General features: G+C 40.8%; 1 protein-coding gene across 1 annotated transcript in view; it reads left to right on the top strand.

Moving 5' to 3' along the window:
* Positions 1-105: 105 nt before the first annotated feature.
* Positions 106-18,221, top strand: part of LOC733724 — a 28,538-nt gene continuing 10,422 nt past the window's right edge. The window contains exons 1-11 of the mRNA XM_031897228.1: positions 106-136; positions 630-733; positions 1,353-1,384; positions 1,761-1,792; positions 4,745-4,800; positions 6,165-6,193; positions 7,905-7,978; positions 9,031-9,089; positions 14,861-14,903; positions 15,216-15,268; positions 15,685-16,564. Of these exons, the coding sequence (XP_031753088.1) occupies positions 4,747-4,800; positions 6,165-6,193; positions 7,905-7,978; positions 9,031-9,089; positions 14,861-14,903; positions 15,216-15,268; positions 15,685-16,564 (1,192 nt within the window). The 5' untranslated portion in view covers positions 106-136; positions 630-733; positions 1,353-1,384; positions 1,761-1,792; positions 4,745-4,746. The remainder of the gene's footprint in view (positions 137-629; positions 734-1,352; positions 1,385-1,760; positions 1,793-4,744; positions 4,801-6,164; positions 6,194-7,904; positions 7,979-9,030; positions 9,090-14,860; positions 14,904-15,215; positions 15,269-15,684; positions 16,565-18,221) is intronic.

Below are 18,221 nucleotides of genomic sequence, written 5' to 3' on the forward strand. Positions count from 1 at the left end.
TTGGCCAATTCCCAATACCCATCAGCTGGCAAATAACGAATGAAGAAATTACAGAAATTATTCTTTTTGTCTCAATAATTGCAATGAATTTTATCTTACAGAAAGAAAACAAAAGCAAAAGGGGCAGATCATAATGGTGAGAAATCACAACAGTTGACATGGCTGTAATGGGATGCCGGGGATGGCATATGTATTTTTGCACCGAAGCAGTCCCTTTAATACAAGCAGTTTTAGTAGCATTAAGGTGGCCATAAACAGGCTAAGCAAGAACATTCAATCTGTTCCACTGACCTGGCAGAACAAACTGAATGATTTGCTTGTAGATAGATAACTTGTACAGGGCCCCTAAGTTTCTGATGGTGACCCTGTATCCCACAATAACCTGATATTTTCCTGTACAATTGTGCTGACTACTGCTGCTTCTTCTGCTGGCACAGATGTAAGTGTCCCAAGGTTTTGTCTATGAGAGAACGTTACCCATCACCTTATGTGTTAAACTTGATATCTGACATGGCTACCAGCATATCATCCATTTTAGTAATATAAGCTAAAGTGCCTCTTTAATCAACAGATGCAAAGTTGTTTATAACTTCCTTGCACTTTTTTATAATGGAACCTTATGGTTACAGGAGACAAGCAGGGAGATGCTCATTACAGCTCAGATAGCACTGATCCCGGCCCATCTTCAAGGCATTCTGATGCATCAAACAAAGAAGAGAGACAGAAACAGGAGGTGAGTTTATTATATTCATTGGGATATATTTTGTACATCCAGCTTTGCCAGTTATGAAATTCAAGCTATATATGAAAGAACATATCTGTATCTATATTAGCATTACGCTACTGCATGTGCATGGATGCAAACTGTTCCCCAGAGCCAGCCCATCCAACACAGCTTGGGTGTCTACTTCAGATACCCAGTACCCTATGTATTTCAAGGCAAGTTCTGCCTTGAGAGACCAAGTGGCTTGAGAGAAATGAATTGAATGGCCTGTATGTGAGCATCAGCGAGTAGGTGAGGAGGCAAGATGGAGAGGAGAATGTGGAGGAGAGGGGAATGGAAAAGTACAGAAGTATTTGTTGTCTTAGGGCTGTTGTACCTCCTGGCATGACTAGCTGAACCCCAGGGCAGAAATTAAAACAAAGTTTTAGTTTTGTTTCAGTATTAAACATAGGTGAAAGATTTTTCAAGGAATATGAGACTTTAAGGTTTTAACAGTTTAACATGCATTTTGTATTATTACTGATGCATGCATAGCTAACATTAGGCAATGAGAAAAATAAGAAGCTGGGGGTGTGCTGTAATCCTTATCTGCTAAATAATTCATTCAGACATTTTGATTTTTTACCAGAAGCAGAGGGACCCTGAGGATACCACTCCAAGGTAAGGAAATATTCACTATTATAAAATGAGCACTGTTTAGAAATGAGCAGTCAGAATGATGTTCAAAGTAGGGGTAGGTAGGGAATGGAGGGAAGGGGGTCTGCGTTCCTCCCCTTTTGAATCTAGTGCAGCCTAACGCAGGTCTCTGCACTCGAAAACAGAGCTCAGGGGCCTGCGGCTATTTGCACAACAGTCCATGCAGTGGGCATAGTGCAAAAAAAGGCCACAATTGGCCAGTAGTGTTGGGCACTGAAAATCAGCCCTATTATATTTGAAAAAACTGGTGGTGAACATGTCTTAGTGGGTCCTGGGCAAATGATACAATAACATTTCTCTCTCCAAACTCACTGATATGACACTACATTTTCTGTTCCAGGGAGAAAACAAATGCAAGGAAGAGTCTTTTTGGTGAGACACCAATGAAGATTTAGATACTATAAATGAACTTACTAAACAAAAAAAGCATGCTTATTTATTTGTCATAGGGGTGTGTTTCTTAACACTGGAGACAAATATCACTGGTGATGTAGCCCATGTACAGTATGTATATTGTGTATACTGTATGTGTGCGCTTGTGCCTTCTTTGGTAGCACGCCTGGGCGTTTGTAGATAGGTGTTTATTAGACAGGACTGATAACTGTAATGAATGATCTGATAGTTACTTGGTAATAGTAACTTTACACCACAAACATGGGTAACGCCTGAGATAAATCAGCAGTGTTTTTATTTACAACTCACTACAGGGCTAATGATAAAGGGGGTGATCGGTGCTCCTTGTGTCAGTATTATGTTTACAGATAGAGGAGAGGTTAGAACTCACCAATGACAGTATGAAGCTTGTAGATAAGGGTGAAGTTATGTAATTACCATTGCCAGTATTATGCTTCCAGATGGGAGGCTAGGTACTAACCCATGTCAGTATGAAGCTACCAGATGATGGGAGGCTAGGTACTCACCCATGTCAGTATGAAGCTACCAGATGATGGGAGGCTAGGTACTCACCCATGTCAGTATGAAGCTACCAGATGATGGGAGGCTAGGTACTCACCCATGTCAGTATGAAGCTACCAGATGATGGGAGGCTAGGTACTCACCCATGTCAGTATGAAGCTACCAGATGATGGGAGGCTAGGTACTCACCCATGTCTGTATGAAACTACCAGATGACGGGAGGCTAGGTACTCACCCATGTCAGTATGAAGCTACCAGATGACGGGAGGCTAGGTACTCACCCATGTCAGTATGAAGCTACCAGATGATGGGAGGCTAGGTACTCACCCATGTCAGTATGAAGCTACCAGATGACGGGAGGCTAGGTACTCACCCATGTCAGTATGAAGCTACCAGATGACGGGAGGCTAGGTACTCACCCATGTCAGTATGAAGCTACCAGATGATGGGAGGCTAGGTACTCACCCATGTCAGTATGAAGCTACCAGATGACGGGAGGCTAGGTACTCACCCATGTCAGTATGAAGCTACCAGATGACGGGAGGCTAGGTACTCACCCATGTCAGTATGAAGCTACCAGATGACGGGAGGCTAGGTACTCACCCATGTCAGTATGAAGCTACCAGATGACGGGAGGCTAGGTACTCACCCATGTCAGTATGAAGCTACCAGATGACGGGAGGCTAGGTACTCACCCATGTCTGTATGAAGCTACCAGATGACGGGAGGCTAGGTACTCACCCATGTCAGTATGAAACTTCCAGATGACGGGAGGCTAGGTACTAACCCATGTCAGTATGAAACTTCCAGATGACGGGAGGCTAGGTACTCACCCATGTCAGTATGAAGCTACCAGATGACGGGAGGCTAGGTACTAACCCATGTCAGTATGAAGCTACCAGATGATGGGAGGCTAGGTACTCACCCATGTCAGTATGAAGCTACCAGATGATGGGAGGCTAGGTACTCACCCATGTCAGTATGAAGCTACCAGATGATGGGAGGCTAGGTACTCACCCATGTCAGTATGAAGCTACCAGATGATGGGAGGCTAGGTACTCACCCATGTCAGTATGAAGCTACCAGATGACGGGAGGCTAGGTACTCACCCATGTCTGTATGAAGCTACCAGATGACGGGAGGCTAGGTACTCACCCATGTCAGTATGAAGCTTCCAGATGACGGGAGGCTAGGTACTCACCCATGTCAGTATGAAGCTACCAGATGACGGGAGGCTAGGTACTCACCCATGTCTGTATGAAGCTTCCAGATGACGGGAGGCTAGGTACTCACCCATGTCAGTATGAAGCTACCAGATGACGGGAGGCTAGGTACTCACCCATGTCAGTATGAAACTACCAGATGACGGGAGGCTAGGTACTCACCCATGTCAGTATGAAGCTACCAGATGACGGGAGGCTAGGTACTCACCCATGTCAGTATGAAGCTACCAGATGGGAGGCTAGGTACTCACCCATGTCAGTATGAAGCTACCAGATGACGGGAGGCTAGGTACTCACCCATGTCAGTATGAAGCTACCAGATGACGGGAGGCTAGGTACTCACCCATGTCAGTATGAAGCTACCAGATGGGAGGCTAGGTACTCACCCATGTCAGTATGAAGCTACCAGATGACGGGAGGCTAGGTACTCACCCATGTCAGTATGAACCTACCAGATGGGAGGCTAGGTACTCACCCATGTCAGTATGAAGCTACCAGATGGGAGGCTAGGTACTCACCCATGTCAGTATGAAGCTACCAGATGACGGGAGGCTAGGTACTCACCCATGTCAGTATGAAGCTACCAGATGACGGGAGGCTAGGTACTCACCCATGTCAGTATGAACCTACCAGATGGGAGGCTAGGTACTCACCCATGTCAGTATGAAGCTACCAGATGGGAGGCTAGGTACTCACCCATGTCAGTATGAAGCTACCAGATGACGGGAGGCTAGGTACTCACCCATGTCAGTATGAACCTACCAGATGGGAGGCTAGGTACTCACCCATGTCAGTATGAAGCTACCAGATGACGGGAGGCTAGGTACTCACCCATGTCTGTATGAAGCTACCAGATGATGGGAGGCTAGGTACTCACCCATGTCTGTATGAAGCTACCAGATGACGGGAGGCTAGGTACAAACTGGCAATACCACATCTATGTTTATGAAGGAAAGTACGTTGTTCTGACCACTTAAATATAGTGTTTGCTGAGTTTTGCTAGCAAAACAAATCAGCCCAATATTTTATCATATTTATTAAAGATAAAAAGCTCCATATTACAGATGACGTTACAAATATGATTTTTGTAACTTAATGTGCATTCTAATAGTTTTATTAATGTGAAACACACAGATGGTATGTTTTATCTTGAAATGCAGTTTATTTTTTTCCTCTAACATTTTAGCCATGGTGACCGAAAATGAAAATCAGGATGCAGACGAAGTTCCGCTACCTGTGCAGGTATGAGGCGCACCCCCAAACCCCACTTTTTATATAGTACTTTTTCTAGTGCTGGCTACTACCCAGCTGGCATAAAACTGTAAAGTTGATTCCTTTGTCTAGCTAAGCTTATTTTATCTGTCATTCTTAATCCTACAGGGTAAACAATGATCTGTGATACTTTTATTTTACAGCTCGGAAGCACAAAGTTAGTTTTTTAATGTAAAATGTTTTTTGTTAGAAATGTTTTATTAAAAAAATATTAAAATGCTGTTTGCATAAGTGTTCAATCCCCACTCGCAATGCAGTAACTGTATAACAAAGAATATTAAATTGCAAAATGCTAATTTTATTATTTGTGTGAATATTTTCCCCTTTAATGACAAACTCTTTGGTTGTGCTCAAACCTAAGAATGAAGTGTTAAAAGTCAAGCCGCCTGCAGTAAATGTCTGAGCTGACAGCTGGGGGAAGTACGATGGCAGGCAGAAGGGAGCTTTGCTCAGTATCGCTGGATACTGTTTTGTAGAGTGTTAATGTTTGCACTTTACTAATTAGAAATGTAAAAGTGCTCATTTAAGTCCGCAAGCAACGTTGCAGTCCCCACAATTCCCCCCCAGTCAGTTGCTCTTAAAACCACTTTCATTAAAGGTTCTTGTATCTTCGCACTTTAGTATAGTTGCGCTAGGCTTGTCACTGAGTCCATCCTGCCTTAAGTTCTGGATCAGGTGCTGCTCCACCTATTGACGCAGGGGAACCCTGGAGCTACCGCCACCTTCTGACCAGACTGTAGCTCCTGGGTTCACTAAGTGCCCTGTGTCAATAGGCGCAGCACACTTGTGCCCAAAGTATAGGGTGCACACATCACTTGCAATTGAACTTTGCTAACTAGTAAATAAGGCCAAAGATATCAGAAGACACCTACACTCCTTCTTCTAGGCTGTGCCTGTTTCAGTAGACTATATGCATATATGAAAAATACTGGGAACTGGGATTTTAGCGCAGTGCCTCCACCTAGTGGACACAGAGGAGCACCCCTCAGGGGAATTCCAATAGGAAATAATCACACACAGTTTTGCAGCAAAGATAAAAGTTGAATAACTATAAAATACAAACAGTATGGACCCTGCTTTAGCAATCCCGTGTGGATTAGCCAACTCCGGGCTCAGTCCCTCCTAGGGCACAGTCCCAAACTCCACTACTGGTAGAAATACCCTCGCCCAGTTCAGTCTCTGGTAAAGTTCCTACCCCAAGAGTTCTTTAGTTCCCCCAGGTAGCGCTACCTGCCCCAAAGTACCTCTCCCTTTGGATAGGCAGTTGCTTTCACTTAGCAGGCACTGAAGAAACACCTGTCCTCAATTTCTTTTTTCTCTTTTTTTTAAACTAGGGAACTTCTCATGATACATCATGTGATCGGTGAGATACTTCATTTGTTTCTTCTTAACTTCTAAGACTTGAAAACTGATAATTCCATTTGAAAGACAAAAAGTTCAACCCAAGTGTGAGTAGGTTCCCAACACAATCGTGGGACAAAGATGGAGAAAGACAAAACCTGAAAGCAATGGCAGAAATTTTAACAGATATACAATACAAATTCTTTGGGAACTTATGTTTGGATTATAAATATCTAATAAATCATTTATAATTGAACAAGATCAATTAAATAACAGATAAGGTATAGATTTACAGAAAGGTATACATTTACAAAGCAAAGCAAATTTACAGCATCCCAAGATAATAAATCCCATACCTGTATGAGCTTCAACCAGGAAACACTTTATGTTGGATGTAGAGATATTGGTTATTATATAGAATACAGTGTAATCCTGGGGTGCCCAACTTTCCCCTCTCGCTCTGATGCTGAACAAGTAAGGACTAAACTACACGGGAGATATTCATCAGACTTTATCTGACTCACAAAATCTTGTTACACAACAGCATGAGGTTATGTAGGATGCTACAAAGTCTGATCCCTGCAGCTGTAATGCAAGTTGGATTAGATAAAGTTGGATGGTGGGTTTTGTTCCTGCATCTACATCCAGCATCAATGTATTTCAATAAGAGAAAAATGAGGCCCATCAGATTTTATTTTGTCGGATGCAGGCACAGCATGCCGTGTTTCCTTCTAAAAGGCGTGCCCCATTGGATGGAAAAGCTTCCATCTAATTTACACATCAGATTTTTTTTTTATCAGTCCCATTATTTTTTAAGCCATACAAATACATGTCGCTGGCAGGATAAGATCTGTCGATCTGACACCATCCTATAATATTTCCTGTGTAGTTTAGCTCTTACTTGTGCCATTTAGCCAGTGCCGGTCCAAGCCGGCCCTAGGCAACCTGGTCGGCTTGGCCCGCCCTAACCAGCATCCACCCACCCGTGTGAATGCGCGTCTGCGCAAGGGGGTTGCCAGGGCCACTGCAGTGGGGGAAAAGGGTACGGAACTAGAGGTAGGTCAAAGAAGAGGTACCTGCCTGGTGCCCCCCCACCGTTGCGCCCTAGGCAGGTGCTTGCAGGGGCTGATTTATTAAAGAGCTGCTAAATTTGGCCAGTCCACATGGAGCCAATCAGCAATTAGTTTAGCCAACTGAAAGCTGGAAAATTAAAGTAACATTTAAAGGCACAGTAACGCTAAAATATGAAAGTGTATAAACGTAATTACAATATAACGCACTATTGCCCTGCTCTAGTGCAACTGATGTGTTTGCCTCAGAAAGGCTGCTATAGTTCATATATACAATGCTGCTGTAGCCATTGGGGCAGAAAAGGCACAGGTTACTTAGCAGATAACAGATAAAGCCCCATGATATTCTATAGAGCTTATCTGTTATCTGCTATGTAACTTGTGCCATTTCTCCTTTTTTCCTGCTTGAATGGCTGCCCCCGTGGCTACACAGCAGGGTATTTATATAAACTAAAGTAACATTTCTGTAGCAAACACACCAGTTTTACCAGTGCAGGGCAACAGTACATTATATTTTAATTACTATAAAACACTTTCTATTTTTGGGTGTTACTGTTCCTTTAATCTGCTCTGGGCAACTGCAGTGGTTTTCATATTTTATACTGCCTATAATTTGAGCCAGGTGTCATTTATAACATTTACTTGCTTTTTCATTTTGTGTAGATCATCGAGTGAAGGCGAATTAAGCGAATCCTTATTGAGTTCACAACCTGTGTTACTTCATCCAGTGTCTTTACGTAAGTACTATGCTATGGAAACGAGATGCATTGTAATGTTTTGAGTATCCAACGGCATTTTCTTTTTTTCTTCATGTTTTAATTTTCCCCCTGACGCTGCCACCCTAGGCACGGCCCCTTGAGTGCCTATATGGCAAATATAGCTCAGGTTGTAACTAGTGAGGTACAGGCATAGTAAAAACTGGGAATTGGATAACGGGGAATGAGGCAGTTGAAACTGGAAAGTGCAATGGAGTAGCAACGATTAGAGAATAATGTGGAAATAGAACACAGTGGTCTGTAAAATAAGAGAGAGCAGTAAAAACAGAGGACAGTGGATGATGCTGGAAGGGGTAGGGGAAGGGAAGCTGATGAAGAACATTGTCAGAAGCCAGAGGAGGCTCCCAGCTAAGCCAGGAATATGAAGACACCAAATTAGACAAGTCAGGTCATGGTCTTATATCCAAAGAGAGCAAGTCAAGCTGCAAAATAGTGCAGATACCAGGGGTTCATTGATACACAATGGGCAGAACTGAGGAGCCAATGCACAGGTAACACAGAGCAGGGGCGGGCCAAGCCGACCGGGCGCCCTAGGCAACCCGGTCGGCCAACTCCGCCCACCTCCCCGCCCCCCGAACGGCGCATGCGCGTTAATGCACAGGAGGAGGTGCAGGGGGGCGGGGTGGTTAGTCGGTCATTGCTTCCGCCGCTAATGACAAGCGGCGGAGGCAATGACAAATTAGCACTAGGGGTAGGCAGGAGAGGCTCCTGTCTGGCGCCCCTAAATCGTTGCGCCCTAGGCAGCTGCCTCTTCTGCCTACCCCTAGTTCCGGCCCTGACACAGAGGGAAACGGGGAGGGTAATGATATGGATATGCTGCATCTGAACAGTAGGAAACCTCAGAGAAAGAACACTTTTAGACCTTCCAGTACTTTTGCTTGCCCACATGTTGTGTAAAGGTAGTAAAATAAGGAATTATCTCTGGACTGAATCTAACAGCATTACCAAAATCTACCAAATTTATATTGTTATTTCTCATAAAAATTGTTATTGTAATTGTTTCTCATCTAAAGGTGACTTGAAGAAAAAGCAAAGGAAGAAGAGAGCTTCGAACGTGGAAGCAAGTTCTCAGGTAATTACATGAAAGAACATCCAAATGTTGCTTTGTTGTGCAAGACACCTCCTTAATTGGTTGAAGATATAACATTTGTGGGCTCAGATTGCACATAATTGGTTTATGTCATTAGAACTGAACTGCAAGGATTGCTGTCAACCAGAGCTGTGGGGCATTTCTACTGCAATGATTATGAATCCAAAGATGGCCTGTCATGCAGCCTTTTCCCCTTTATAGATAAGGTTTCCTGTCTTGTTGTTATCTTTAAACTCATCCCTCCTTCTCAGTTCCTTCTTTTGCAGTATATGCAGTTCTGCTACTCCACCCCCCCATGCTCGTGTAGCTGTTATTAGAAGACCTTGCACCACATCCACTACTACATTTTCCCTTGGCTTCGAATCATGGCTGTCCTTTCTTCTCTGCACTGAAAACCCTCCAATTATTTTGTGATTTTAATGGCCACATTAATGACACCTTTCAGTCCTGGTCTTCCAACATTCTCCTGCTCCTTTCTCTAATTCTTTGATCTCCAGGAGCTGTAAGAAACAACCACCAATGAGAATGCCCACGTCCTTGAACCGGTCTTCTTTAGGAATGTTAAGATGGTCATACACATGCCAATAAAATTGTACAACATTATATGTTCCCCCTGGAAGTTCAGTGACCGCTGCCCATCCTACTCCCTGGTGCTCTGAGGGGCAGCAATTCCAGAACAAATATATAGATATGTGAGGATTAAACACCCTTGACCCCTGTCTAACAGTTAAGCATCAAAGTGGCTGCCAATTAATCACATGTGAGTAGGTTGGGCAGGGGCCCCTGAACTTCAAGGGGGATTGCGATCAAGGGAGAGAAAGGAAAGCAGAAATGATCACTTCTATCTCAGAACAGGTACAACATTTTTAACAGACTTTTATTACAAAGTTGTAGAATTTAGTGCTAAGAATCTATAAATGTATTTTAAAAAATGGTTTTACATCCCCTTTATGTACTATGGATATCCCTTGGTTCGTTGATTGGGCGGGTTTGAACATTTAATCTGCCAGTAGTCCAAGTCAGCTGGTACATTGGCAATATAGTAACATTCCCAGGGGATCCCTGAATAAGGCAAGTTAGATGGTGATGCGATGCCTACCATGTCTGTGAACCATATAATTAACTTTTCCTTGTCTTTTAAAATACCGAGGATATATGCCCTGCTCTACTATAGGCTAAATATGGCTTATAATGCTTAAGGCCATGCCACTTTTAAGGCTGGCTGATATTCAACTCATTATTCAGGTTTTAGCCCTTATCTTAAATGAACACATTCAATTATTTGTGTGTATTAGATGGCTCATGGTATCTGGATTGCAAGTTTGTGATTTTTTTTTAAATGCTTTTTGCCACCCCTAAATTTGTGCGTTCCTGCACCACCCACTCACATGGACTGCAGCTGCTGTGTCTGCTGGTGTCTCTCCTGCAGATCCTCAGCTTCTTCTGTCCAGGTAAGTGCCAAATACACACACAGACACACAATCACACACTTATTACACTAATACACACTTATACTTACACTTACACACACACACATACATTTTTGGGGGGGGGGTTGGGGGGTTTCACACATTCACAGCACTTACAGCACTCACACTTACTTGCACACACACACACATGCACACAAAACACATTTTACCTAGTACACACACACTTACACAATTTTGTAATTTTATTTTTTATCGCATCGTTTTTATTCTTGCCTGAAAAAAATATTTAATTGCCATTGCGGATAGTGTATTCACTAACTGCACTGCGCAATACCTTTTGTGTATTATTTTCTTGTTTCTACTACATTTTCTGTGATTTTGGTGCATTTTTAGGTATTTTATTGCATTTTTAGCCTTTTATTGCATTTTCAGTTATGCATAATTGTTGTTCGTTTGACTTTGTTTGTAAAACTTATTTGCCCAAGCCAAAAATACTCAAACTGTTATTCTGATCGCAGATATTATTAGGCAAAAAAAAATGATTTTAGTGATTTTTTTTTATTTTTATCAATTTTATTGCATTTCACATTGTTCTTTATTACTTGTCTTTGCACATGGACATTTTGTCTGCTGTATTTCAATTTGGCATCCTCTGTACCCCACATAGTTTGGTAAATCTATGCATATTGGGCATCAAACTGTTCAGTAGACCCCTGGCATTCATACTTACAGTGTTTTATGTTGGTATGTTACTAAATGTGGGGTACATAATGGGGCAACATGCAAGCTTTGTGACGATTATCAGAAATGTCATAAAAATCATTCTGTTTAGCCTAGCTTTGTAGTTTGCAGTAGAAAGATGTATTTACCCATTTTTGTTTTGTCAGAATGTGTACTTTCGGAAAATATATGGTTTTCTAGGGTCTTGGTACTGTTAGGGGGTCTTATGGCACATAATACACATACCGGGTGCAAAATTTGCACGAGCCGGAGCGTCTTATGTGAAAATTCATATGCACTATTTATATTTAGGTGCCCCTGTACCCCACATAGTTTGGTAAATCTATGCATATAGGGCATCAAACTGTTCAGTAAACCCCTGGCGTTCACATTTAGAATGTTTTATGTTGATACGTTACAAAATGTGGGGGTACATAATGGGGTAAACTGCAAGCTTTGTGACAATTTTCAGAAATGTCATAAAAACCGTTCTGTTTAGCATAGCTTTGTAGTTTGGTAGTTTGCAGTAGAAAGATGTATTTACCCATTTTTGTTTTGTCAGAATGTGTACTTTCGGAAAATGTATAGTTTTCTAGGGTCTCCGTACTGTTAGGGGGTCTTTCTGGCACATAATGCACATGCCGGTAGCTTATATTGCAACGTATACACTTTGTATGCACTAACTTCATTTTGGGGTCTCTAAATGCCAGATACATCAGTGATCCTATGCACATTGGGCATCAAACTATTCAGCAGACCCTTGGCTTTCATATTTAGGGTGTGTTTTCTTGGTACCTAATGTTATGTGGGAGATAAGGTGCTTGAAAGTGGAAGATTTGATGTGATTTTCAGGTATTTCATAAAAACTGGCAATTTTGGGAAAGCATTGCGACTCTGTAGTTTGGAGTAGAAAGACATGGGTACCAATTTTGAATTCGACCGAATGTGTTCTTTCCAAAAATATATGGTTTTGGGGGGTCAATGTATTTTTTTGTGTTTTTACCCCACAGAAAATGCAGTAAATGTGTTGAATTTTCAGTAGCTAAAGAGACCTCTGGGGCAATCTCTATGCACTAACTTCTTTATGGGGTCTCTAAATGCCAGATACATCAGTGATCCTATGCACAATGGGCATCAAACTGTTCAGTGGACCCTTGGCTTTCATATTTAGGGTGTGTTCTTTTGGTACCTAATGTTATGTGGGAGATAAGGTGCTTGAAAGTGGAAGATTTGATGTGATTTTTAGGTATTTCATCAAAACTGGCAATTTTGGGAAAGCATTGCTAATCTGTAGTTTGGAGTAGAAAGACATGGGTACCAATTTTGAATTCGCCCGAATGTGTACTTTACAAAAGGGTATGGTTTTGGGGGTACAATCTATTTTTTTGTGTTTTTGCCCCACAGAAAATGCATTAAACGTGTTGAATTTTCAGTAGCTAGAGAGACCTGGGGCAATTTCTATGCAAGAACTTCCTTATGGGGTCTCTAAATGCCAGATACATTAGTGATCCTATGCACAATGGGCATCAAACCATTCAGTGGACCCTTGGCTTTCATATTTAGGATATATTTTCTTGGTACCTAATATTATGTGGGAGATATGATGCTTGAAAGTGGAAGATTTGAGGCGATTTTTTAGAATTTTCTTAATTTTTTATAGAAAATGCTAAATTCAGTAAAGGATTGCCGTTTGGTACTTAGGAGTTGGAAGACATAGTTACCCATTTTGGATTCGTCAGTATGTGTACTTTTCAAAAATATATGGTTTCCTGGGGTAAACCTAATGTTCCAGGATTTTTGGCTTTGGAGTTTTTGATCTATAGAAGTCAGAAATCTCAATAAAACTATACATATCAGGTATTGGCACGTTCGGGAGACATGAGGCTTTCCAAATCAGTTGAATTTTTGTCCATAAAATAAAATATGTTTCTGGTATAAATCCCTATATCATGAAAAATAGCATATTTTTTTTTTTTTTGTATTTCAACCTCTAAATCTTGTTCCAGAAATGGAAATACACAAAAACTCAGGCAGATTTGGAAAGCTCAGGTTCTCCTGAAAAAAACAATATATAGTTTGCCTACCTAAACTTAACCCTGCCCCCAGTAAAAGCCCCTAAATTGAGAGAGCACAGAATGTTTACAAAACGTCTGGCACTGAGGGGAACCGAAATGTCAAATTCTGCTGGCACTTAAGGGGTTAAGCCAGGTCACCTCTAAAACAAGAGAAATATTTTGCAAACTATAACCAAATGGGTGGTATGCAGCACTATCCCAAACAGGGTTTTGGCAGAGCACCTGCTGTAACATTATGTATCCTGGACCCTGTAGCCCCTGCCTGTGATGATATGCCCTTCCTGTCATGTGTTTACTCTATGCTTCCTTATAACAAATAACCATTACTTTATTTCACCCAAATGCTATTCATTTACCTACACTGAGCAAATTTGCACATGGGCAGTAATATATTGAGCATTAAGAAGGCGACTTATAAAGTAGGTCACGGGTTGGTTGTGTTTTATTCATATAAAAGATGTATTTTACCCTCTTCTGGATATAGCAATATTAAAATATTTGTTGAATTGTCAGCAAATTCAATAAAGATAATTAAAAGAAAAAAAAAAAGAACTGATCAGTGATTAGCTTTGTTTAGCCACGTGGAGCACTATATTTACTGTTAATAAATGACAGTAAATATGAATTTCGGACTTTAGTGAATCGGGCCCTATGTGTTGACTGTTGCTCTATTGCAGTCCACAACTTGGTGTCTGCATGATGAGACCAGTCAATGATTCGCCCCAGTACAGAGGCTAAGTAGTATGTTCTACAGTCGGGTAGTGATACACCTCCTTGTGTTTTGTCTTTTGTTAGTGTTTTGTAGCGAAGTCTGGGTTTTTTGCCCTGCCATATAAATTTAGTGATAGTAGCTTGGATTGAATCTAATATGGATTCTGGGATGTGTAGGGGGAAGGTTTGGAATATGTATAGTATCCTAGGTATTATGTTCATTTTGATAACATTCATCCGTCCAAACCATGAAAGGGGTTTGTTTAGCCAACTGTTCTGTCTTTTGTACCCCTTTACTCTGTAAAGCACTGTGTGAATTGATTGCGCTATATAAATAATAACAAATAATAATTGTTAGGGGGTGTCAGTGTGAGTCAGTGCTTGGCACTGTAGTGATGGCAGGCTCATTGTAATTGTACACAACTAACTTTAGAGACAAAAGGCATAAATCCACTTGAAATACTCTTTTTGTATTGCAAGTGGATTTATGCCTTTTGTATGTATGTATATCTTTATTTATAAAGCGCTACTTAGGTACGCAGCACTGTCTCTATATATATCTTACTGGTTGGAAGGTACCAGAATTCTCCACTTGCACCCCACGTTACTATCTTATTGGTATGTACACAACTAACTGGCTTCACTCCACTTTGTTCTGTAAGGTTCTGGCAAAGATCCAGTGTTCCACTTCTCCTGCTTTATTTGGGGGGGGGTGGGGAAGCTTGTAGACAATTTTTTTCATATTAACAGATGCGAAAGAGTGGATTTAGGTATGTGCATAACCAAATCTGATTTATGATATTTGCTTTGCAAACAGGAAGATATTAGCTCACAAGACCAGAGGATGTTATTTCAGATGTGTAAGTATAAATTATTCTGCATATAAACTGTAACATAATTTACTTTGTGTGGCTTGAAAACGTGGCCTAGTTAATAAGCTCACATACACCTCAGAATCATGAATGCTTATTAATGTGTTGTGTATTTATAGTATAATAAAAGATAAATTCATATCAAACACTGGTGCTATATGCCGTACTATTGTCTATGAGGTTATAGTGATAAATGTCTATATTCTTATTCGTGTTCCGATTTACTGTACAATGCAACAACTCTCACTGAATACCCCTATTAAACATCATTTTCTAAGGTTTACATTTAATGTGTTTCAGGGTCACTTTCCAGTCTTTCTCAAGATTCCAGCTTAAACATTGCCAGTCAACATGTATGTAAATATTTACCATAAATTAAAGTGTGTAATTTATATTCATTTTAGCTGTGTGAATGATTTGAAGCCAAATCACAGCCTGATTATTAAAATGGACATTTCTTCCAAGCCTAGGCTGATATCAGATGAAAACAAATAAAATATATTGTTAGGTGTGCGGTTATCACTGTATGCTCAGGAACTGGCTAATAATATGATATCTGCATCTGGCTAAATACTGTAAAGTTTATTTATTATTATTATTAACATTTATTTATAATGCGCCAACATATTCCGCAGCGCTGTGTTTACAATGGGATAGCACTAAAATGAGGGTCGGGCAGGGGCGTGCTGCACTGCTATGTTTCTTACCTTTTCTATTTTAAATCTAAAAGGCTCAAGTTTAACTTATTAATACCTATTTTTATTTACAGAATGAGGGGTTGAATGATGGAGACACAGCAGCTGAGCAGAATGCTATTCCTGTCAGTACAGATGGTACCTCCACAGACGATTCTATTAAAAAGAAAAAGCCAGTGGATAACAATTTAGCTGAGGGCCCCGAATGCTCTGCTCGTGTAGAAAACATATCAACATCACAGAGTGAAAATTGCTATAATGAAACAAACCCATGCAGTACAATCTCACCCAATGCACAAGGCATATCAGTGGTACAAAGCAGAAATTCCCCTGATGTGAAGAGCATTAGAATGACACAACCTACAAGCTCATCTAAGGGAGACCTACAGTCCAACAAGCAGTGTGTTGGGGGCTCCCATCATGAAGGTGTAGCACGGCCTGTGGGACCACCTGCCGTGTCCCTGGAGCAATCTATGGGTACTGGAGTAGAAGATACGCAATCAGCAGAGTCAAGCTTGAACATTCTGGGAATGAATAGCAGTCCTTTAGTGGAGGACATATCAGCAGAGCAATCCCTGGACTTTTCTAGAGCAAATAACAGGTCAAAAGAACAACCTAAATGTTTCCCTGAAGGGAACTGCACATCGCCACAGAAGGCTCTGCTTAATCTTGATATAAAAAGCATAGAAGTACCACAGGTGATGCAGGCACCATGCACCTCGCAAAGTGCAGACTCTTTCCCACCAGCGGCACAGTGCAGTAATACAGCTGTGGCACAAAGTACAAGGTCTCCCAGGACTAAAGACACAACTGCGGCACAGAGCAGCTGCTTCTCCAATATAAGGAACACAACTGCGGCACAACATGCAAACTCATCCCAAGTCCATAGGCCGTTAGTGGGAGAGTGTCCAAGTTCTCCTAGTGGACCAAGGGCTCCTGCTACTTCTGATTTAGGTGTGTAATCTGTGCTTGTTTGGTTAGTTTAGCTTAACGGTTTCAGATCTATATGGATATGTTAAAGTTTTACACCTCAACTCCTATATGTTATTAACTTTACATTGCAGCCAGTCCTGTTTGGGACAAGGCAATCCTGCACGAGGAAATTATACATGAAGAAATCCTTAATATAGTTCCACATAAAGGGGTATATTTATCATGCTGTGTAAAAAGTGGAGTAGAACATTATTGGTGATGTTGCTCATAGCAGCCAATCAGATGCTTTGCTTTGGTTTTCTAACTGTTAAAAGCCAATTGCTGATTGGTTGCCCTAGGCAACACTCATGCTTCACTCCACTTTTTACACAGCATTATAAATATATCCCTTAGTGTTTTTGTATGATAATTATCTGACCCACTGTTTTTCACTTTTTAATTTAATGCTTTATCCAGTATTCTTTGCTTGTAGTGTCAGAAAAACCCCTTTTCTTGTATCTTTTAAAGGGGTGGTTCACCTTCAGGTTAACGTTTAGTGTGTTGTAGAATGGCCTGTTCTTAGCAGGTTTTCAATTGGTCTTCATTTTTTATAGTTTTTAAATTATTTGCATTCCTTTTCTGACTCTTTCCAGATTTCAAAGCTATTGCTCTGTAAGGATATCATTTTATTGTTGTTGCTACTTTTTATTACTTATATTTCTGTTTAGGCCCTCCTCTATTCATATTCGTGCCTCTCTTTCAAACCACTGCCTGGTTGCTATTAAATTGGACCCTAGTAACCAGATAGCTGCTGAAATCCCAAACTGGAGAGCTGCTGAATGAAAACCTAAATAATTAACAAACTGCAAGTAATAAAATATGAAGACCAATTGCAAATTGGCACTCACTACTTCATACTAAAAGTCAGTATTAAAGTTGAGCTACCTCTTTAAAAACTAAAGGCTTGTGGTATAATGAAACCAAAAGACAGTCGTTTATCCTACTTGCTGAAAGGATGGATGTGTTTCGCTCTGATTGTCTATGAAGATTTTCATTCATCCAGGTCATGGTATATCTAGTATAAATAAATTTAAAGCAACTGGACTTGTTTAGTAATCATTGAAGACGTTTCACTACTCATCCGAGCAGCTTCTTCAGTTCAACTGACTGGTATGCAACTCCAAAAAGTAACACCTGTTTGAAGAGTTGCATGATACTTTGGTAATCCTCTCAAAGTAACTCCACAGCATTCACACCTCTGTGAGTTTCAGATGTCGCCTCTGAAGAGTTACAAAGTGCCATTGTGATTGGATTAGTGGAAGAGTATATATGCTAGGACTTCCCATACCAGTCAGTTGAACTGAAGAAGCTGCTCGGATGAGTAGTGAAACGTCTTCAATGATTACTAAACAAGTCCAGTTGCTTTAGATTTATTTATACTAGATTTCGCTCTGATTGTAACCCTGTTATCACTGTTATATATTGTATAATACAGGTATGAAATCTCTTATCATTGATACCCACAAAGCTGTGAATTGCCTGAAGGCTATCTCCCATGCAGTCCCTTTTAAGCAAATAATTCAAGTTTTAGGAATTTATTTAATATTTTAAGTATACTTATCCTTAAGCATTCTTATATTTAAGTATGCTGATCCAAATTACAGAAAGCCTTTCTGTAAACATCACTTCTTTGCATTTA

Source organism: Xenopus tropicalis, chromosome 2, assembly GCF_000004195.4.
Source record: "Xenopus tropicalis strain Nigerian chromosome 2, UCB_Xtro_10.0, whole genome shotgun sequence".
Lineage (NCBI taxonomy): Eukaryota > Metazoa > Chordata > Amphibia > Anura > Pipidae > Xenopus > Xenopus tropicalis.